General features: G+C 38.0%; 1 protein-coding gene across 3 annotated transcripts in view; it reads left to right on the plus strand.

Moving 5' to 3' along the window:
- The window catches only part of MAST4 (microtubule associated serine/threonine kinase family member 4), a 309,991-nt gene that overhangs the window by 145,923 nt on the left and 140,334 nt on the right, over positions 1-23,734 (plus strand). Inside the window, exon 1 of one of the 3 annotated variants that reach the window (XM_025047833.1) lies at positions 8,413-9,178. The exons of 1 other annotated variant lie outside the window; for it this stretch is intronic. In XM_025047833.1, the coding sequence (XP_024903601.1) occupies positions 9,087-9,178 (92 nt within the window). In that variant the 5' untranslated portion in view covers positions 8,413-9,086. Of the gene's footprint in view, positions 1-8,412; positions 9,179-23,734 lie in introns of those variants that run through there. One more of the 3 variants, XM_015590495.2, reaches the window with a different exon arrangement.

A 23,734-nucleotide genomic window follows, 5' to 3' on the forward strand; every position in this document is an offset into this window, starting at 1 on the left:
AAAATCATCTGACCTTGTTTTTCTTTTATTCTGGATGTACCAGCATTCTTTATAATTCTGTATGTAGTTCATTTCCTAAGTTCCACCTATAGAGACAATTCTTATGTTACATTTGTAAATATTCATTTATCACTCCTCTGCCACTATATTAGATAACCTGATTGGCTGCTGTTATAGCTCTTATTAACTGGAATAACTTTTTTTTGCATGTTTTTGGTAATTAAGAACTTTAATATGATTGTTCTCTATGGCATGTATGACAGTACTTTGGTTTGAAGAATATCTCTCTGGTTGGGACCAGAAACTTGATCTTTGCCTTTCAAAACTCACAGTCTGGCTAAATAAAGATATGTAGATAGTAATGTTCAAATTATCTAGCTTCATGGAAAATAACAAAGTTTTGTATATTGGAGAGAGATAATCCCAAATTATAGCTAATATATATTTTTGAAATTAAGAACATTATTTTTTACCATATACATATTTGGCTAATATTAAAATTGAGTGCACTTTTCAAAAGCACATAACTTTTTTATGTACAGTACAATGGAGTGAAGCAGGTTAAAACTTCTTAGGTAAAATGGACAGCCTGACTAATCTGTAAATAATAACATGTATTTTCAGCCAAAAGCAAAGTATTTTATGGATTCATATCCCAATCAGCTTTGAAAATACTTATTTGCTCAGTTAACCATAAGCCAGGTAAGGATTTATGTGTAGAAAACAGATATTTTTCATTTTCATATTATAAAATTCCCAGGAGTAGGAAAGACTTCTTTTTTAAAGCAATTTTAGTACTTATTTCTAAAGTTTTTAGAGCTTTTACATATGCATTTTATTATGTTTGTCAAAAAGTTTCATTAAAATTTATGAAAATGTCTGAGTAAAAGTGCATGTTCTTAACTTTGTAAACTCTTCAAAGCATTCTAAAATTGTAAGAAACCTGAGCTTTCAGGTCATGATAAAAAGGCTGCAACTGTATGGCTTCTGGAAGTTAAGATTTTTTTTCCCCCTAATTAAAAAATAATATAGATGCTAAAAAAAAAATAAAGTATAAAGAGTAATAAAATCAGCCATAATCCCACACTCATAGATGTCCACTGATATTTTTTTTAGTTCCAACTTTTTTAATACAAATATTCATATATGTAAAAAACAACTTATAGTAGTGCTCCATTGTTTAAAAACATATTTCAAGTACATTTCCCATTATTTAGATCATCTTTAAACATGGTTTTAGTTTTCTATGGCTACTATAACAAATTAATACTGTAAAAAATTACAACAAACTAAGTGGCTTATGACAACATATAGTTTATTTTCTTAGAGTTCTAGATATCACAAGTCTGAAATCATTTTTGTTGGGCTAAAATCAGTGTGTCAGAGAGGCTGAGCTCCCTCCAGAAATGCTAGAGTAGAATATGTCTCCTTGCCTTTTTCAGCTTCTAGAGCTGCATTACTTATATTCCTCGGCTCATGGCCCCTACCTCCAACTTCAAAACCAGCAGCATAGATAACATCTTGCTTCAGTGTCACGTTGCCTTCTTCTGTTGCCCAATCTCTCTCTGCTTTGCTCTTAGAAAGATACTTATGATTACATTTAGGGCCCACCCAGATAATCTAAGATAATCTTGCCTCAAGATCCTTATGTTAATCATATCTGCAAACTTCCTCTTGACGTATAAGGTGACGTATTCACAAATTCCAGAGATTAAAACCTGGTCATCTTTAGAATATCTTATTCTGCCTACCACTATCGTCTTTATTGGTTTTATAATATTTCATCTTTTGACTATTTCAGTATTTATTAACAATTGCCTTTGTTTTGTATCTTGTGTTTTTTCCCCCCTGATATTATGCTATTATAAGAAATTCTGAGATTAATTTCCATATACATACATTTTTTATGCACATACTTGATTATATTTGTATAAATCCTAGGATGTTAATTTATGGTTCAAATAAATGTTTGTATGTGTGTATTATATGTGTATGTATATATGTACACATACACATTTATATGTATGTGTCTGTGTATGTGTGTTTTTGTTCTCCAGATTGCTTTCCAGAAAGTTGGTAGAGAGAACTTAGCTCTCACTGTCATCAAGTATTATTTTTTTTTAGTCTTTGCCACTTAAATGGGTAAAAATATCTGATTGATGTTTTATTTGCATTTTTATAACTAGTTAGAGTGAACTCTTCGTGCCTAACATATTTATTCCCCTATGAATTAATATTTCTTTTAAAGTTTTCGTTGGTATAAAATGACATAACAATAGACATAGATACTAAAGTCTGCTTGAGAACTCCTTGGCTAAAAATATTGTGTCTTCAGTGACATATTGTCCTCGATTTGTGTGATAATTTCAATCAACTTTAACAATGGAGTACAATTTTGATTGTTATAGAAGCGCATGGTTTCCACCTTTGTCTGTATATACTCCCTATATGGTACTTAGATGGAAACTCTTGCCTCTTATTTTAATGGGATAATTTTTCATAACTTTAGATGTCTGACCTGGAAAAGTATTCAAGAGAAGAACTGATAAATTAACCTTAATCCTATATTATAGAAAGGTCTTAGTATCAGTTACTAAAGGGCTAAATATAACTACACTGTCCCACTTAAACCAAATTGACACTTATAATTGCATTGTAATTTATGCTCAGGAGCTGAAAGAGAAATGATGTATCTTAGACCCAAGCTTCTAGATCAAGAAATACAAAGTCCTTAAAGTGAACTCCAGACCAAGAGTCTTAGACGATGATTAGTAACTGAGGGTCACTGTTACAGTCAAAAGCATTTGACATTTCTTACAAACTGGTTACATACATATACATTTACAGCTATGTATGTGTAGTCTGTATTTTCCGAGATTTTGAAATCTGAGAAAATAAAGCTGCTTAACAGGTACAGCATATATAGATAATGGAATGGGCTCGTAAAACAGAGATATGAAAAAATCTTATTAAAACATATTCAAGGTGAGTCTTCAAAATATCGGGATTCTAGACATAATTTTGCTATCAAGTATCTTTCTAACACTGAGCAAAGCCTTCCTCCCTTGTCTTGGCATTCATCCTAATGGTTGTATTGAGGATTTAAAGATGAAGGAGATACACCTCTTGCCCTCAAGGATCTCTTACTCTATGGGGGACTGATCTGCAAACGAACTGATTGTGATTTTGACAGAGTGGGAGAACCCTTTCCTGTAGGAGTTCTCAGGAGCAGAGCCCAGTAGAGGAATACCTAATCAAGTGGGGGTCAGGAGGTTCACAAGGAGGCTGCCTAGAGTAAGTGGCAACGAGTTTGGTCTTAAAGCAGATGAGGGTCTTGATCCCCAAGCCTTGCTCTTAGCTCCATAATTGAATTGCTTAGCTCTGTTAGAGGCCGGGGCTCAGTGTAGTTTATTGATGGGTCTTTCAGACAGCTGGTTTTGATGGAAAGAGACACTCATCTCTGACTCTCTCCCAGTGTTTCCTTTCTACAAGATGGTCCCTCCAGCCCTATAAGGATAATAAACCTTTTCTGTCCATTTCCTCTTTCAGGGGGTGGAGCTCTGTCAGACTAAGTGATGGGGCTTCTCCCAGGGCCTTCCTCTGCTTGAAAGTCAAAGGATAGAGTGCTAAGGCGATAAGCTTACCATCAGTGATTATGAAACCCTCCCTGGTCCTATGTTTTGGGTCTTCTTTAAGCATGTTCTACTCTAATTCTTTATCTTACAAATCAAGCAGTCACTAATTGGGGAGAAAAGTGCTTCACTTCTCATATCTACCTGTTCTTTCCTCTTGGATTTTCTAAAGTTATTGGTTATTTACTACATTTTTGGAGCCTCTCATCCTCTTGGTATGTGAGGAATACCTGAGGAAAATGTTGTGTTCTCTTCCCATTCTGGTTAGCTTTTCATCTGTCCTTTCTCTTCTTGGGCCTTATCCTTCAACCTGCCCTTAGGGTTTATGTAATTAGTTCTCTGCTCAACCTATTAGGAAATATAAATCAGTCTTACTTTGTTTTCTTTGTTTTATCTATTCACTTTAGAAATCTGAATCTCTCTACCTTGTGAAATTGTTTTAAAAATATTTTTAATATTCCAAGGATGATACAGTCTTACTTATTATCTACCTCTAGGTTTTCAGCATTCAGATATATTCCTGCAAGTTAATTTTTATTTGTCTTTTTATCTTCCTTCATATTTTAGTAATGCAAGCTAAAAAATTGCTTAATAACACTAGAATAGTTTTCTTTCAACCTTCTCCCTATTGATGCAACTTTCTTTGCTTTCTTTAAGCTTTATTTCTCAAGATGTACAGTGATTACAAAGATTGCTCATTCAGGATGGGCAATTTCTTATCTACACTTCTACCCTTAAACTCTCAGAACAGCATTTGGGGGTGACCAAGGTAGACCTGTAAGTGTTTATAGCTTTGGGGTGGTAGTCACTTCTAGGTGCTCTGAGGATTAGATGCACAGAGGTAAAATATGTTTCGAAACTCAATATCAACCCCACTTTCCTTAGTGTCTTCTCATTAAACATGGCTTTATGGCCAGAAGGTCACTGCAGGGAGCTGTCAGCTTCCCAGGCCTCACACCTACACTAGTAAACTTAGTTTGCCATAGCTTCTAAGTTCAAAGGCAAGGCTCCAAGGATACTTCATATATTCTGGGTAGGGTGGGGGAAAACTCTACCAAGTGGACATGGAGCAATGGGTGGGAAGTAGACAGGAAAACTTAAGTCAGTGAAAAGGACCTGGAATTTTTTTGTATGTAGGAGGGGAATAAATAGTGAAGAGTTTGACTATTTCTGAAATACTCATTGAGTCCTCAGCTAGTATTTCTGTAGCATGCCAGCTTATATTTCGATCTAATTTACCTTTCTCATAAAAACAATGCCAGTTAATACCATCGTGATTAAATGAATGAGCATCCTGAATCACAAAACTCATCCATTGCTGTGTAGGCTTAGCTGTTGTGCAATAAATAGAAAATATTGCTGGGTATCTGTATATTGACCTATATCAGCTATTATCTTAAGAATTTCTAATAATCTCAATTTCTTTTTAGTTCTGTAGCCAGAGTTTTACTGCAATTACAACTAAAGTATACTCTAGTTTCTACCCATATAATTATTTTGTCTGTAGGAAAATGTCAGTAGTTCTGACAATTTTAATTCTTGTGTTTACTGACTGCATTGCCTTCTGAATCATAGGTTCCCAAATCAAGTCAAGCAGGTTAGAAGACAAGTTACACTTTAGTGTCACACCTACTCTTATCTTAAATGAATGTGGGAATATATAACTTTCACTGTATTAACTAGTTCATTTCTGGACCCTGATGTACTTTGTTTTTTTTGTTTTTTGTTTTTTTTTTAATTTTGGATACAATCCAAATTCTTCCAAGCCTTTTAAGTGGAAAAAAAAAAATTAAAATTAGGTAGTTAAAAATACTCATGTCCTTACCCACCCCTTTGAGAACCTGCATGATAGATTCCCCAAAAAGTACAGAGTGGAAATAGTAATGACATCTGCTGTCCACAGGCCAGGATATGTATTATTCAATTAAGAGAAGAAATAAATGTATACAATCCAAATACTTCCAAGCCTTTTAAGTGGGGAAAAAAAAATTAAAATTAGGTAGTTAAAAATACTCATGTCCTTACCCACCCCTTTGAGAACCTGCATGATGGATTCCCCAAAAAGTACAGAGTGGAAATAGTAATGACATCTGCTGTCCACAGGCCAGGATATGCATTATTCAATTAAGAGAAGAAATAAATGTTTTCTTTCATTGACTTATTCATTTTAGTTTCTATCATATTTATAGGTGTTGCCCAAATGCATGGGATTTTCTAGAAGGACTCTGAGAGTATGAGAGTTGGGAGGTACAGAGTCATCAGATCTTGAAACCATCTAGAACTTGAGTCCTACCCACTGCATCTCCTTCAAATTACTTTTACTCAAACACCCTTATAGGAAATCCTCCCTTATTGTTTCAGCCTTTTTTACCTTTGGATCTAGACTCTTCCACATAGTTATTTCAGTATTCGAGCACAACTATCATTTGTTCCTTAAATTTTCTCTTCTTCACTTTTGACAGAGTTCCTTCAACTCAGAATACATATAGTACACTTTCAAGTTCCCATTCACCATCTTGATTGTTCTTCTCTGGGAAGCTTCTCATATGTAATTATCCCTCTTAAACTCAGATACCTAAAACTGAGCATAAAAGTTATTCCCTGGATTCTACGTTTGGGGATCAGGGCCATGAAGGTGAGATTCAAAGAGAGTTTCCTTTGGATTTGATTGTGACATTTCTTAGACCAATGTTAAGACTTGAGGAATGTTAGCACATCTATTTCCAGTTACAGATTATAGATAAAAATGAGTCAATAAGTGAAAGTCTTTAGAATTTAAAAATATCCACTTGGGGTTCTTAAGAATTTAGGATTATTCGAGAAAATCAACTGACCACTAATATTGAAAATTTCAGGGCATCTTAAGAGAAAGAACAGATACCTGAGCATTTGAAGTGTCTGTATTCAAAAAGCATTCATTAAATGCTTATATAAATCAGGAACTGTTAGATTTGGAAATACAGAGATCAATAAAACATGACTTTAGCCTCGAGGACCTCACAGAGTAATAGGGAAGACAGCAGTGAACAGTCAATGATAATGCAGTGTGACCAGTACCTAGGTAGAAGACTGTTCGACCATGAAAGTAGAGGGCACCATATGGGTGTGCTTTGATCCAGCCTTACATCTCTCAGCATAATGTTTTTTTTTAGCTTCTGCATGTTGCCAGCATTTATGTGAAGTGTATTCTAGACACTGCTTGAGGGGGTTTATGTGTGTAATCTCATTTACATAGGTGAAACTCTTAGAGGTTGGTCTGATCATGAACTCCATAAACATAGGGAAAATGGGCAGAAATTAAGTGACAGGCAAGTCATGGTTAATTGATGGATCCAGAATTCAAACCGAAGATTTTTCCTCTTAACTAGTGCTCTCTGCCACCTTTCTCAGAGGGAGCTTTCATCTAGAGAAGTGGATCTCAACAGGGGTAATTTTGTCCACCTGCCCCACCCACCCCTTACCCCCAAAGAACATTTGGCAATGTCTGCAGACATTTGCAACTGGCATCTAGTGGGTAGAGGTTAGGGATGCTGCTAAATGTCTTCCAATGATTAAGATAGCTACCAAAGAATTATGTAGCCTAAAACGTCAGTAGCACCAAGGTTGAGAAACTGCTCTGGAGCACGGGTACTATCTTTGTATCAGCCTTTAAAAAAATACCTTTTTAAGTACTTAAAAACATTTTTAAAAAGAGAAATGGCCTAGTATAGGGCAAAAATACTGGACCGAGCCCCTAACTGTCTGGTGAAGTGTATTTTGTCACCCGTAAACTTGAGAAAATATTGCCTTCTTAGTCTACCTTTGTAGATTTCAAGGATCTGAGGCGGCTCTGTGAGGATTTGAGGAGATAATGCATAAGAAAACCCTGCACAGAATTATTATCAGAAACTCTTAGAGTCCTGGAGTGGAAATATTTCTGTAGGTCACAAAAATTAGACAAAGAGGATCTCAAAGTGGGCTCTTGTCCATGGTTTACCCTGTCTTCTTTGTCAGCTGCCCCCACCCACTTCTTGTCACCCTCCTATTTCTGTAAGCAATTTGTTACCAGTGCTTATTGGATGAACTAGACCATTTTTTACAAGTTATTTTTGCTTAATTTTTTAAAAAATTAGCATCTCTTGCCATATTATTAGAGTTAAGGCAGCTAATTTAAATTCCATCTTTTTTTTTTCTCTTTATATACTTTTATACCAGCATTTGTAGGTTTGGGAGTTATTTGAATACCATACCTTTTTTCAAAATGAGTAACAATAACATGGATTCAACCTCTCCTTCATTCCTTCCTTTCAAGTTCTAACGCTTGGAAGGAAAATAATTCTAGCATTTGCTAAATAAATGTAGGTAGTCTTTAGTCATGGTGGTTGACCATTTTCTACATAAGTCGTTGCAGTCTGAAGCCAAACTGTGCACTGTAGTAATTCATCAAATGGGTGTAAACTCATAAATTTAGTTTACAGAGGTGAGCGTGGCATCCCATTGCGGTGATTTTCCTATCCAACAAACAGCGTCTCGGCAGAGTAATGACTGACTTCCTTGCAGTGTTTTAATGGTGATCCATTCTGCAGTGAATCACCGATGATCCTTCAGGTGTGCAGCCGCGCACACTTCACTGCGTTGGGGAACCACGCCTGGATTTATTTATTTATTTTGGGGGACCGATCCATTTGGGACTCTGAGCTGGGGGCGCGGCAGAGGCGGAAGATGCTTGGGTGTCCTGGCTGCTTCTCCTGGGCTCCCGCCCAGGTCGCAGCCTGCTCCCTTTCCCATGAGGCCCCGCTCCTCCCCGAGTGTCCACCGCCAGTGGGGAAGGGTCCCTTTCGCCCAACCCCTTTCAGCTCCGGGCTGGGGAGGCTACACAAAGGTGTCCGGCTCAAGTCCGCCAATAGGCCAATTTTTGTAAAAGTGCTTTTAAGTTTCCTTTTTTGGGGGAGGGGGAACAGAAGAGGGGCTTTTTCGATTGAAATTCTTTTCCTTGTATGTAGATCCCAAAAGGAAACTCAGCACTGGGCATGTTCGGATGTTGAATGGTTTACTGATAATCAACAGCCTCCCGGAACCAAAGACTTAAAATAGTCGTCTTCCCCCCACCCCCCCGCAGGAGCTGCAAATGGTATCTGCCAAACAGATGACAAAGTACCTTGGACTGAATCACACAGACAGCATTTTGAGCAGAACGCACGGCCCAACTCTTGTAATTACTGTTTCTAGCTGGCTGAGGCTGACCAGGAGAGGGCAAACCCAAGAGGAAATAAGTTTCCTGAACCTTGGAGAAATGGCTATGCGTTACTGAAAAGCTGGGACGGGTACTTCTCAGACATGCTCCAAGTTATTCTCGAGATCACAGTTTGCAGCACGCTTCCTCTGGAGGGAGCGAATAGATAACTGGGGATTTTTTTTCTCTCACTCCGTTTTGGTCTTATGGCCTTGAACCCACAGTGAATTGAAGAGAAAGGAATGGATATGTCTGACCCCAATTTTTGGACTGTGCTCTCAAACTTTACTTTGCCTCATTTGAGGAGTGGGAACAGGCTTCGGCGAACACAAAGGTAAAAACGTGGGGATCCTTTGCCTACAGAGGGAATGCGTTGGCTTCCGAGGCAGCCTGACGGCTGGAGCTGCCTTAGAAACGGGGTTTGTTTGTTGAGTGACAGTTTGAAAAGTTTATTCCCTGACAGAGGGCATTGTTTCAGGTATTCTCCTCGTGGATTTCCTGGGGGAATCCTGATGAATGTGCTTCTCCGGGTTCTCCTCCTTTTGAAATGCGGTTAATGAGAGGTTGAGTTGTGAGTGGTGGGGAGAGAAAAAGGGAAGGGGGAGGAGATACTTTGCCTAAGTCTGTCTCTTTGATCTGATCATGTTTATCCATTTCATTCACCCAGACATCAGGGCCTCTGCTTCTCTTTGTCCCCGATATTAAATATTTGACCTTTATAAGATGCAGAGGTACAATGCAAAGATAACTCAAGTTAGCCTGTTTTGGATTGTCTGCATAACCATTTTGCCATTTTGGTTTTTTTACTGGTTCGCTGACATTTATTTCTAATACAAGCCTGGCCTTTTTTATTTGGTAACTTACATTTGACAGAATAGATGTGGGAGGCCAGGAATAGACTTAAAATCAAGATGAAGCTCATGCCTCAAGTGAAAGGCAGTTTAGTTAGTTTCTGACACTTAGGTTGCGAGATCATGATTTTATAGGAGGTTTTCTCCTCTTCCACATTTGTGTCCAGCACAGAAAGGTGGCATTATTGTGGTTTTAGAGAGGCACACCCTCTGAATTGCATAAATATAGATTTGTTTTTTTTTTCAAAACTTGCTTTGCACATACATACACGTGAACATGCATGAGAGCAACAGTGCCGTCAAATAAACAGGATGCTTGCTATCAGATTTGGCGCTTCATAATCTCTGTGCTGCAGTGTTTAAAGAACACACATACGGTTCATTCTATTTGGTTATACCTGTAACTTTTTGTAGTGTAAATGCAAATATGTAATACTTTGGAAAACTTAGTCGTTTTTCTTTTGAATTTTCCCATAGTATTTCTTATATTTCAGAAGCATCCTGGAATACTTGCATGTACACTATTTATACATGTGTATATATACACAGATCAAAAAACACAAACGAGAGAGAGAGAGAGATCTTATAGATTTTTTTTAAGTCATACTTACCTTTTAATGCAACTTTAACAGTGTTGGTACCACTAAACCATGTTAGGTTCTAAAGCTGTCCCTTTAAATAAGGTGGCTATGCTTTTCTCATTCTATATATGTTCAGAGACACTCTTTTGGGATTGGTCATTTTTGTTCAAGCTGTGTCATCCATGCTCCAAACCCCCAAAACAATGGATCGGTTGAAGAGATACATGCTATACATGAACAAGGCCACACTACTCTTCATGGCAGTAAATCCTTTAACTTCTTACCTTTTCAGTTTGTCAGGAGCCCTTGAATATGTCTAAGTGGTATAGTCTGGCTGTGATGCAGCCTCTCCCCTCACCTGGAGCCAGTTCTTGTAGGAATAAGTCAGCACTGGCATCACACTTGTGTGTTTGAACCTGAAAAGCAAGTTGGAGCACCGCCCCCCCCACACACCCTACACCACCACCTGTTGATAGTATTATTGAGTCAATAGTATTACTGAAGAATTCTTAGGCTCCTCTGACACTGGTTTTAGGGCAGTATCTCCAGCTCAAACATTCCATTTCAGACAGCTCACACTGGCAGAGAGCCTAAGTTCTAAAGTAACCTGGGTTCTTCCCAACAAAATGGGGGGACAACCTGTTAGTTATCTTGGGAATTTCCAAGATTTACAGAGTTTGGAAACGTGTGTCCTGAAAGTCATCTGTACATACTTCTACTTATTGTTGGTCTCAAAGGGCCAGCACTTTCATATTTATTATGTAGATTCGGGAAGATGAAAGGCAGGTGTCATCTTCTCCAGGGCCGTGTACGAAGCTGTTGTATTCTCTTAATATACAGTGATCAATTCTGGATGGGTGACCTTTCTTAAGGATATGTAGCATACGCTTACAGTGTGACTCTTCTCCTTCTGTGACCTCCCTTAACTTCTCTAAATCTTGTCTCTTTCTCGAAGGCCCACATTTACCTGGTTCCTTACTTAGCTGATCACATTTTCTAAAGCCGTCCTTTCAAAAAGACCTTTCCGTTACCAAGATGTCTCCTCCTTTCACTAGTCTCATTGAGGGCATGCCCAGTGTCCAGGGGAGGACACTTCCCTCGACCTCATTTGGATGTGCTTTATCCCTTGGAATCTCTCTCCTGTCCAAGACTAGCTTCTTTCTGAATGCTCACTGACTTTTAATCATTTTGCATATTTTTATACCAGCTACTTGTTCTGACTATTGTAATCCAGAGGACTTCATCTTTACCTTTTCTTTACTATCAGCTTTTTGCATCTATCCAAATAAAATCTGGTTTTGAGCCTATGAATGAGCATCTTAGAGCTCCTAGGAATAGAATGTGTGTGCACCACTTAGACAAAAGAAAGAGAGGTTGAATAGTTTCAGACTCTTCCCTTAAATCTATATTATGGTAGGAATCGTCATCATGGAAGCCTTTTGGTTTGCTACATCTCATCTGCCTTGGCAGTTCAGCCTGACACTGGTTTGTTGGCTTATCCTATCACAGGAAAACTTTAAAGGTTTCTCTTCCAACTCAGAGTCCTACCTGGGCCTATAACACTCTGGGTTCTTGAGGAAAGATGCCTACAAACTTACTCCCAGGTTTAGACTCTTACACGGTACTGATGAACTCAAAGCCTGGGTTCCTTGTCCTATGTCCCCAAAAATGATATATTGTTTCTATCATTCTTTTCTGTCTTGAGTGTGGCAGACTTTGCGTTGTCTGGATGCACACTGACTTTGCTGTTTTTCTGTAAAGCTCACATATTCCAGAAACAGGTTGTTTGTTTGTTTGTTTGTTTGTTTGTTTGTTTGTGACTGGCTTTGCACTTCTACTCCCTCTCTTATTTCCTCAAGGCAGTCTCCATACAACCATTTACCTGCTTCTTTGAGGGACAGAAATCTAGGCTGACTGGACAGATTATTTCAACCAAAATTTGTTGTTTTAAACTGAAGTAATGACTGCATGTTTTAGAGGCTGTAAATTTCATAGGTCTGGGGATATTCCATTTCTTGGAAGAACCCCTCACATTTTAGAATGGCAATGAGTTTGCCTGCTTTCTGTTACCGCTTAGGTTTATAACATCTTTTCCAATCGGATTAACAACTTTTGTGGGGAAGGCTTTAAGCTCCTACTTATGACACATTGTAAAGAAAAGGCTACCATTGCTTTCTAATGTTGCTGCTCAGTTTCGAGGTTCACCTTTAGTTTTACTGTTCACCTTTAGTTTTGCTGAAGTGCAATGTAGAGAATCTAGAACATGCTTGATTTTTAATCCTAATGGTCATAAATTTATCATGTTTTCATTGGGTTGAAGCGATAATCTCTAAACCTCAATAACCTAAATCAATAAAACTCTTATCCATGCCAACGAGAGTAAATAAATATCTCAGTAAATAACTTCGAGCAAGTTTTCAAATGTATTTTTCTGAAAACCCATGGGATAAAAGTTTTTTTTGTTTTGTTTTCTTGCTGAATCTGCAGTACTCAGTAGTTGCTATGAACAGCAGGTATATTCAGGGATCTTCAACTAACTGCTGTAGTTGTCAGAATATATTGAATATTTATGTACACTGCATCTTCTCTTCAAAAACATCTGTAGTGTTTGGTGAGCTTTTCTTTTTGTTTTGCTCATGAACATATGCCTCTAAAAAGTATGGAAAATACACTTCTCTCCTGCCCTGACATGTCGGATATTAGTGAAATCACCCCTTTTATGGAAAGCCCAGTTAAATCCACATTTATTGAGCATCTGTATGTGCCTGGGCACTGTAACCCAAAGCCGAAAGCCATAGGCTTGCCTTCAGTGAAGCTATGCAAATGAATCATTGCAATCTTAGGTATAGAGAAGTATTTACAAGGTACGTATAAGCCATGGGAGTGGTCAGTAGGTAAGACAGACTTTGGTCTTAAGGAGCCAGAAGATGTACCACACTGAAAAGGCAATACCTCAGGGAGGTTTTAAAGGATAGATTGGTATTTATCAGACAGAAGGACAAGACTTTCTCAAGAGGCAAAAGAAATGCTGTGTACAGGGCATGGTGGTCTTGCAACACAGAGTTCAAGGGACTATACATAGCTCAGTCTTGTTGGGACATAAAGAACCAGAAGCATAACTCAGTCTTGCTGAAGCATAAGTTTCAAGAGGTGGTATAATATAACAGTGATTAGGAGGGTTGATCTGAAGCCAGTGCGCCTGGCTTTGAATGATATTGGGTAAGCTAACTTCTTTGGACTTCAGTTGCTCCATCTATAAAATAGTGACAACTAAATTACTTATAGGATTGTTGTAAAGATTAAAATGTGATCATATGTGTAAAATGCATAATGCGATGATTGGCACATAAAAGTTCTTAAATCCTAACTATCAATATTGTTACTGTCATCACAACAAGAAGAAGAGTAGTAGGTGATGAGGCTGAGGAGGGGAGCTGAGGCGCGTGGTATTTATGGAACCTTGGCCTTTATCCGGGGGGGAGAGAGAGAGATGTTTAGCAGCACTGGGAGTTTAGGTCTGGGTGCGGAGGTCAAGACCTAGAAGCCAGTTAGAAAGTTATTGCAGTAGCCTATCTAATGGGTTTTGCAGACCTGAGCAAAGAATGTAGTGAGTTATGCCTTTGAGAGATACTAAGGATATGAAATTGATAGAAGTTGATGAGCCAAGGGCTCTGAGAGATGAAGAAAGATTTCACAATGGCCCTGGGGTTTTTGACTTAAGGAACCAGGGGGATTAATCTGTGGGAGAACTGGAGTTGGGCAGAGATGCAGATAGGTACATAAAAGGTGACTTGGAAAAGAGTCCTGTAAGAAGGAAGGAAGCTAGCAGAGTGTTCTCACAGAGATCCAAAAAGGAGAATGGTCAACAGTGCCACTCCACAGAGAGAGGAAAGGAACATGTGCATTATATCTGACAACTGAGAAGTCACGATGACTTCAGCATGAACAGCAACAGCACAGTGATTAGGGGTGGGGCTGTGTGTCAAGCCAGAAAACAGTAGTGAAGTGAGAATTGGAGACCATGAGTGGTAACCACTCTCTGTGGGTAGCTAAATACAGTAATGACACATCATTGTGCCCTATAGCCTTTGCATGTTCACAGCTGGCGGGTCATCCCTCTTCCCTGAATCATATCCCCTTACTCAGCTGTTGCTCACTTTGCTTCATCACCCAAATAGGCAATGACAGTTTCCTTTTCACCTCCTCTCTGGAAGCTCAAGTTCTTTCACAGCCTTATGAGTATCTCCTTTCTAACGTGTTTACAGTAAAAGTTTCTCTTTCTTTGACGCCCTGGCTCTGAGCGTCTCTAACTCCCACCTACCACCACTTGGTCTCCTCCTGAGCCTGAGTCGCATCCTCCTGCCTTTCCCTCAAGCCTCTTCCACAGGTGGCTGAAACCTGCAGTCCTCGTGGCTCCTCCTCTCATCCTTCCACGCCTGACCTGTAGGCTCTGCCACTCCCTGCATCTCTGAGCCCATTTTCTCCCACTCCTTGCTTTGCCCAGGCGTGTTTCATAACTGCTTCCTTTTATCCTTTTCCTTTTTTCCTGCCCTACACTATACTTTCTGCAGGTGGGATAGGCCTGCCTATCACTGCAGGGCTCACCCTGCAATCCTCTCCTAGTCAGTTCTCACACTGGTACAATTCCGTGAGGCCCTCACGCATGAATCTCCTCCCCGCAACCTAGTCAGGGATACTCGTACAGAAGAGCTGGGACCCCAGGCCAGGAGCTTCCAGCCCCAAGCTGAGTGATTTTGGTGGGGAGCCTGTCCGTCCCACACCAGAGCACTGTGTACCCACAGACCCTGTGTGCACCATGTACACTCTTAAAGTTTCCCAGATGCAGAGGACATGAGCACGAATATGTACCTTTTGAAAATGTTGCTTTTAGTGTGAAGCAACTAGTGCGGAGCTTACAAAAGGAAGATTACGAATTGTTTGTTTTGCCACTTGACTGTATTAGGTCTTTTGTGAGGGAAGAGGGAGACAGAAAGGGAGAGAGGAGAAAAAAATGGGAGAGAGAGGGAGGGAGGGAGAAAAGGAGAGAGGGAGGGAGAGAGAGAGGAGTGCAGAAAGTAGATTTCAAAAGAAGTGTGTTAAAAATATGAGGCATATGCTCCACGGGCAGGCACAGGCTAGTCATTGCTCTAAAGTGGGGTGTGTGTGTCAGTAAGTTCACGGTGATGGGCTAGAACATTGTATGCTTTTACGGCTTTGCTTGCTTCTCTTTTCACATCTATCCTATTATCAGAAGCCTAAGTAATGTCTTTAAAACAGGGGAAACTTAAGCCTTAAGATAGAGACCATCTGCCTTCTGGGCTAAAACCGATGGATGCTGGAATTGAGAAATCATTTGAGTCCCTATATGGAGATGGCCCGCAAAGGGAAAAGCTTGAAATAGGGCTCATTCTGAATAATTCAGGAGATTCTTCCTTGTATTGGTTGAAATGGAAATAAGTTGGTTTCTCAGGGAGAGTAAGACTGGAGGCCCTGACCCCGAACCTCCCCCCATACACACCCATCTCTAGTGTGGGTGAGCTTCCACCAAGCTATTTTAATCTGAGCTGTCTTTACTACATTTAACCTAGTCATTTGGGAGTGACATCATGGTAACTGAGTAATGCCTTTGAAAGTTAAGTGGTAGAGACAAGATATTAAAATGGTCCTGGGGCTACCTGGATGAAAGTAGGCACAGGGTGTGAATAAAACCATTTATTAAAAGCAAAGTCAATCTCTATCAGTAGAAGTCTTGGCCGTATAATAGCAAATTTGGTATTTGTGATAAGTGGCACATTGTGTAACTAGGGAGATCTCTAAGTAAAAGTTCACATAGTTGTTAATACTTGCAGTTCTGGTGCTTTATTTTATTTTCTCTGTCTCGGTAATTAGGAAAATTCCCTTGGTTGTAACTTGGTTGTAAATTCTGAAAACGTTGACCTTCAACCTGATTAACAGAATGAGAGGACCTGTGGGAGTTTTAGCTACACTGATGGCTATTGGACATGCTTATTAGAGAAGGTAATTATGCCAATATCAAACTGAAGCATCACGTTGTTTTATTTTAGACAAAAGGCCCAAGCAGAGAATTTAGGCTTTGATCTGCATTTGAAGGTAAAATAGATTAGTAAGAAGAATGGACAGTCATTATTGTTATCTCTTACCTTAGCCTTCCTCTTGCTTGCTTCATTATAGAACCCTGGGACTTTCCACATTCTGCATATTTTGTGGTTTTACATTTATCAATGACCTGTATTTTGTTAGAGTTTGGGGTCTCTTAGGAAACTAATTGTAGTCAACAGTAAGGGCAAAGTTCAGAAGTCCAGCTCTTGACCTGTGGTGTGAAGTCCAGCTCTTGACCTGTGGTAGGCCAGCTACCACTAGTATTCTGAAGTTCTCAAATAAGATTTCAGCTCTTCACAGGTAAGAGTCAGCTGCACGTCCCTGGAAACTTTCTAACCTGACATGAAGTTCAAATCAAAGGTATCTTTTGGAGGGTAATGTATTAGGTTTGGAATGAATCACCTGGGTAGAGGGAATGAGGACCTAGTGAAACTTGCTAAGACCTCCTAGGGTCATAAAATCAGGGAAGAAAATTGATAGAGTCACCAGGCTCATTTTGCCTAATGAGTATTTGCTGAAGTTGTATTTGCTATGCTTTATTCTGTCTAATTTTAAACATCACAGTGCATGTTGATGTCTCATGACCCTAACTTTGATCTTACTGTATTTCTGTCTCGTGAGTCTCTATTAGAATAATCTGGCCACTGCCAGATTTCTTAGCTACTAACTCTAAAGAAAATCACTGAGCCTGTAGCATACATAAAAATCACCTATGTCCCTTTAACATTCATATCCTTTAAAATGCTATATGATGGTTATCTTTACATTAGAAATTATAATTATGAACTGTTTTACTTTTATAGATGTTTGAAGGGGTTAAAGGAAAAGTATGTTTGTCATGGGAAAAACTGCCAGCTGAATAAAGCACTCTAGGAAATTTGGTAAATGAAACCTTTGTTATTGTAAAACAATAGCCATTAAATGACTATTATGTAATGTTATTTCTTAAGTCTGATTTGAAATGGCTTGTTGATCTTGGAACTTCAATATAATTCCTGTAAAAATATTACTTTCACTTGGCTTATCTCAAAACTTTTGGTACACAATCAAAGACTTTTCCAGGTAGATTACTTAGGTTAGCCACCAAATATTGGATACACTGAAACCTTGTCGGGTAGATTTTTTTTCCACGTGAGGATTAATTTTATCCACTTGGTATTCTCCATTCTAGTACTCATCTAGATAAGTACAAATTATTTGCTAATCCAAAAAGATGGTTTATTGTAAAATTAACCTATGCTTGCTCAACCACTGCAAAGGGCAGACGGGTGGCAACACAGCTGATAGGCACACTCACTGGACTGGGGAGTTTCCGTGGATGATTATTAATTTGCATTTTCCATAAACAATAGATCCCTAAGCAAAGGAATTTTTTATCTTTAATCTCAATTACCATAGTGGCCAGTGGCGGGGACAGGTAAAGTATAAGATAGTTCAAGGTGTTTTAGGTCATAGTCCTTGTTGCGCATTCTGCAAAATGAGCTTCTATGCTTATGAATTATAATTTCCTGTATGTTTTAGGATTTGTTGTCTAGGGTTAGATGTTAGGACCACAGAGTTATTAAGGAATAAAAATTGCCACATTTTTATTATGCGACTTCTAAAATTTATATGTGGCATTCTTTCTCAATACTGTCAATTTCAGATCAGTTAGCCTTGGAAATCTAGGGAGATAGATGGGGGTAAAAGGGGTCAATATTTGGTGATGGAAGGAGATTTAATTTTGGGTGGCGAGCATACAGTGCAATATACATATGAAGTATTATTGAATTGTATACTTGGAACTTATTTGATTTTATCAACACACGTCACTCCCAAAATTTAAATAAATAAATAAATAAATGAAAAAAAAAAAGAAATCTAGGATTTTTGTGGTGAAAAGTCAATAGTGATTTTTATGTCTTCTTAACACAGGAAACCAGACACAAGATCAGAGCTCTGCTTTATTCAGTACACTCCTTGGAACTTAGTGGTTTTGATGTCAGTTACCAGCATGACCATTGCCAAGATGCCCTTGTGATAGGTAGACTAGTTTTCTGTTTTTGTTTTTTAAATTGTGATTGATTACTTATCATTTCATGGCTTCTTAAAAGAAATACGTTAAATGAGAGAAATTGTGGTTTAACCTTAAAATTAGTTTCCTATCTCACGCCAGACCTAGGGAGATTTTGGGGTCAAAAGGTACCAATAATTGAGCTGGTTAGATATTAATATGATGGAACTTTTGGATGCCATTCCTAGGAAATACAAACACTCCATGGAATGGGTCCCAGGTTTAAAATCCATGAAGAAAAGGGTTCTGACTCTTGGCACTAACAGACATATTCAGAAATGTTGTATTCAAGCCAGAGTAAATATATATGCCCTTTACTCTTTCTTTCAGTTAGCAGAAGTCACTTCTAAACACTTATTTTGGCATTAAGGAAGCTCGTCATGACCTATTGTTCAAGAAAGATTATAGTTCTCATTTTAAGCCAGTTTTCTAGTTCCCATGTAAGTGACATGCCCAGCCTGGAGCCGAGGAAACAACCTTCGCCTTTCAAACCTTCCATTCTTTTAGGTGTGTCCTGCAAGCTGTGGCTTGTAGCTGTTTCTTCAGCCACTTAACAGGTTTGATTTCAAATCTATTTAATAAGAAACTAACATGTTTGGAGGGAATTCATGGCCCAACATTTATGGATTTTGTTGGGAAGTTCCAGGTGTGTATATATCTTAAACTATGTTAAGGCCTATTGGACTACATGATTTTGGTTTGGTTTTGCTTTGCTTTGTTTTTGTCTTCTCGTCATAGAATTTCTTAAGATGTCTTATGGATTGGATTGGATGGGGGTAGCCCCTACTTCTGAAGGCTAGTAGCTCCTCTTTTGATTCTTTTTCTTTGGCTGCCTTAGAAGCACTAAAGAGGAGTCAAATGATTAGAAACTGGGTCAAAAGAGAGAGAAACCAGAAGCCAAGAGCTGGGAGAATAACCTCTGATATGTGGGGAATTGATTATATTTAAAAATACTTAGAGGGTGTTATTTATGAGTTGCACATCCCTGTGATCCTTTTCTTGCTTCATGGCTTGTGAGTGAGCCTGAATCACCTTCTGAAGCCTAATAACCTAGTTTGACTATGTTTGCTTTCTGTGGACATGGTCTGGGGATTTATCACATCGCCTCATTTATTAATTTATGTGCCAAATATTTATCAAGTAGTTTTATGTGACCAGGGCTATGATTATCCCCTGGGAAAGAAAGATATGTATGGCATGAAACTTTTCTTAAGTAGCTCAGTATAGTGGGGTTAAGAAAGCAATTTTGACAGAAAATGATAGTAATGTGTCATAACCAATAGATCTACCAACATCAACAAAAGAGGGGATAGAGGGAGAATGTCTATTGAGGCAGTTCGGTATGTGTTTTTATTTAATCCTAGCTAAAATATCTTATGCAAATGAAAAAATTGAAGCATAGAGAAATTGTCTTGAAACCGCACCAGTAGTAAGTGGTAAATCCAAATTAAAATTTTACTATCTTGTCTCCAAAGGAAATATAACTCCAGCAATATTCTAATTATTGGAAATAATATTCGTAAAGTAAGATTTTAGTATCTTAATTTTTATACTACAGCAGACTCGTGGCAATTCAGAGATATTTGTGGAATATGGAGCCTTGATAATTTTGATCTTTGCTATAGAAATGCCTCTGCTGTCTGAGGGAAGAAAGTGAAAAATAGAAGCAGATCTTACTTTGTTTTAAAATTGCCACCTGCTGATTCTCTTTTCCACTAATGGAACTTGCATATGTATTCTCCTGTAATTTTCTCATCGGTAAGTATCACCGTTTATAATGGTATTTGAGTGGGCTTGTGCTTTTAAAATGGAGGTTTTATTTAACAGTGTAGCTGTGAATTAGCCGCTATCTTACAGGCCTCTTGAATGAATAATGCCCCATCACACTCAAGCTTATTTTTTGGAGATATCCTTGTGTATATTATAAAATCTGTGCATTCACATGAGTGTACATGTTATGCACACATCTCAGAATCCTTGCTGATCTTGTAATAATTGCACATATGGGTCATTTTATAGAAGGGGCAAACGTACTTGAGTCTTATATAGCGGTACAATGTGAGCGCCTGAAAAGATCTGCTGGGAGATTTTAGAAATGCATTTTTACAGGCTTCTTCTTTTTTCTTTTAAAAATATAATAGTTCTTCTTGAATTATGCTAATTTAACTAAGTTTTTAAAGAGATGAATGATGACACTCACTTAAATGCATCTTTTCCTTTGGGAAAATCATTTGTAGAGGACTTAAAAATAACTGCTTCATTATACATACAACAATTGTGTGAGAATAAAGTATAAATAATCTACAACATGCAAAAGGCACACATATTGTGTCCAGAATTCTCTACCCCACAAAAACCCTTCACTGGCCATCTGTGAGCTCTCAGTGTTACATATGTGAGTTTGCTTTTGAAGAATAGCTGCCCGTTGCGGGTGAAGTGAAAGACATCGTCCCTTCGGGTGCTTTTTTCAATATTAAAGCAGGTGTTTTTCATGGCCCCTAAACTAGGCCCAAGACTACTTCCCTTTTCTACTGATGAGGGTTCACCACTTTTTTTCTATTTACTCACTCTAGAAAAAGAAAGTCCAGGCAGTGAGGTTGTGTTTTATTTTGTTTTGTTTTCTTTTCTAAATATGGTTTGTTGAGATATAGTTTACATACAGTAAAATATCCTCCTTAGGTATGCAGTTCTATGAATTTTGGCAAATATAGTCATATAACTACCACTACAATTAAGATACAGAATGTTTCTATCACCTCTATAAGTTTAGATGTCTTTCTATTTGTCTGATAATGCTAATATTAGATTAGAATAAGATGATTTGTTTTGTTCTCCTCTGACCTCCATTTAAAAAAAATTAGCTCCATATTTTATTAAAGTTTGATTAGTTTTTCCTAATGTCCTTTTTCTGTTCCAGGATCCCAGCTAGGATACCATATTATATTGTGTTACCTTTCTAAAAATCATTTTGCTGAGGAAGATGATTAATACATGGTTTCTTACATGGTCGATAATGTCAAAGGTGCCAGGGAAATGCATCGGAATGAGATAGTTGAGAGAAAAGCAGAAACTACCTAAATTGTGTGGTTCATCATTAATATATAATAGCCCCTTTGATGCTTCATAGGTGAAGAAATTGTAAGAAACCAGATAAGCAAATTCAACTAGCAAGAGAAATAGTTAACAATAACTTGGAGTTGTTTATTGGTGAAGGAAACAGGGCCATAAGGTGGAAGATTTGGAAGTATTTAGTTGGAGGCATAGATTATGGTTGTTAGAAAATTAATAGAGATCCAGAAGGAATCTTTGAGCTTTTCGATGCAAGTGAAGACAGAATAAAACATGCATTTTACAAAAGATGAATTCAAGATACCTTATTTGCTTTGTAAAATAATTTATCATGTCTTTCCACTATTTTTATTATCTTTAATTTCAGTGGAATGTATATAACTTTTAAAATGGGTACATGTGTGTATGTACCACAGAATTCATATTTTATTGTACCTCCTGTTTTATGAGCTGCTTTTTTCCTTTAAAGAGATTCTTTAAATACCTAGCTTTACCATGGTAAGATTTCTAGAAATTAAAAAATATATATCTATAATGTACTAGAAGATATGGAGTGGCAGGTTACCTGGTGTGGGGAAACATTCAAAATTGTGCTCTGAGAGCCACGGAGCTAATGCACAGCTTCACCTGATGTAGGAGTGTCCACAGCCAGCTCGTGGTTAGCAGTGAGGGTGAGGCCATTGACACTAGTGATGTCACCTTGGATGGTCTCATATTTTAGGTTCTATTTTTCTCCACTTGTATTCGGATCTCTCTTGAAATGTTCCCTTTAAAAATACTAATGCTAACTCAGAAAGATTCCAATTACCATCTCCCCACAGGCTTAAATGTTAAACCTGAAGATCTAAACTTCATCCCTTATGTATGTGAGCAGGTTTGCCAGATGGCAGGCCAATTAATATATTTTTGCAAGGTGTAGAAATGTTTTTTTCTCCATAGGGGAACAATGAATCCATCTGCTCCACATCTTCCTTTCCCCTGTGTCCTTTGGGGAAAATCATCATTTAATTTTCAGAAATAATTGTGCAACTCTTTAAGTGATACTTTCTGCTTTTTAAGGGAGATAGATTTAATAATTGAAAAATTTTTTCACTCTAAAGATTTAAAGAACCCCATGCAATAGATTGAAACATGTTCTTCATCCAGGGTATTATTATTTTTTTGAATGTTGGGCATATAGAATCATAGGTTAAAAAACTGATTCATGAAAAAGCTTAACTTGGAAGAGAGTTTTAGAAAAATCTAGTTGAATCCCCTTATTGTAAGAGGAGGAAATGAATATTTAGGTACCAAAGTTTCAAGCTAGTAAGCAACTTGGAACCTGGATGGACTTGGAACCTGGTCTTCAGGTTCCAAATTAGGGCAGCCATGGGGAAAATATGATCTTTAATCTCTTGAGAGGAATAAAAGGAATGAGAACCTTGAACAAGGTTTAGCTAGGAGAAGCAATATTTATTGCTTGTTTTCCCTTGAGTTTTAGGCACTGAACTATACATATTACCCCTGTCATTTCCTTTCATACTCAAGTGGCGGTTCACGTTAGCAGGTGATTAACTGTGTGTTGCCTCCAACTCTGTTGATGTCCCTGAAGGACAGGAGTCATGTGGTTTTTACAGCACTTATATAGTGTGCTTGCTCTCTTGGCATGGAATGAATGAATTACTGAATATGTGAATGTCAGTGGGGTTGTTTTACAAAATTCTCTCACGGAGTGTTGGAATTCTAAGGGAGTGACCACATTATAGCTTTGCCATAATCTGACACATTACAATTCAGAATTTGGTTCCTTTTCCCTTATGGTATGAAGGAGTTCAGTCAGTACTGAACACTTCAGAAGCTTCTTTTGGGAGGAATGTTTCACCTGTAACCTTGCTTATCCGCATTTTTGCTGTCTTCCATTATTTTGTCATAGAAGGGCATAGATTGGTTAATTTTGAGTAAAAGGAAAGATTTAAACCTGTCATTTTTTTCTCCCAAGCTGATTTCTCTTTTTCATCTGTATTTAATTCATATAGTAGAAAGAGTTAAGACTTTGGATTCAGGGAGACCTAGGTTGTAATCCTGACTCTGAAACAAACTAGACATGTGTCTTTGGCCGGTCACCTGCTTCTGATACTGGTTTCCCAATTCGAAGTAGGAAAAGTTACCAGCAAACCTATTTTGTGTCTTAAATAAGATAAATTGTAAAGCACTTAGGTCAGGGGTAGACAAACTAC

Source organism: Pteropus alecto, unplaced genomic scaffold (genome assembly GCF_000325575.1).
Source record: "Pteropus alecto unplaced genomic scaffold, ASM32557v1 scaffold20, whole genome shotgun sequence".
Lineage (NCBI taxonomy): Eukaryota > Metazoa > Chordata > Mammalia > Chiroptera > Pteropodidae > Pteropus > Pteropus alecto.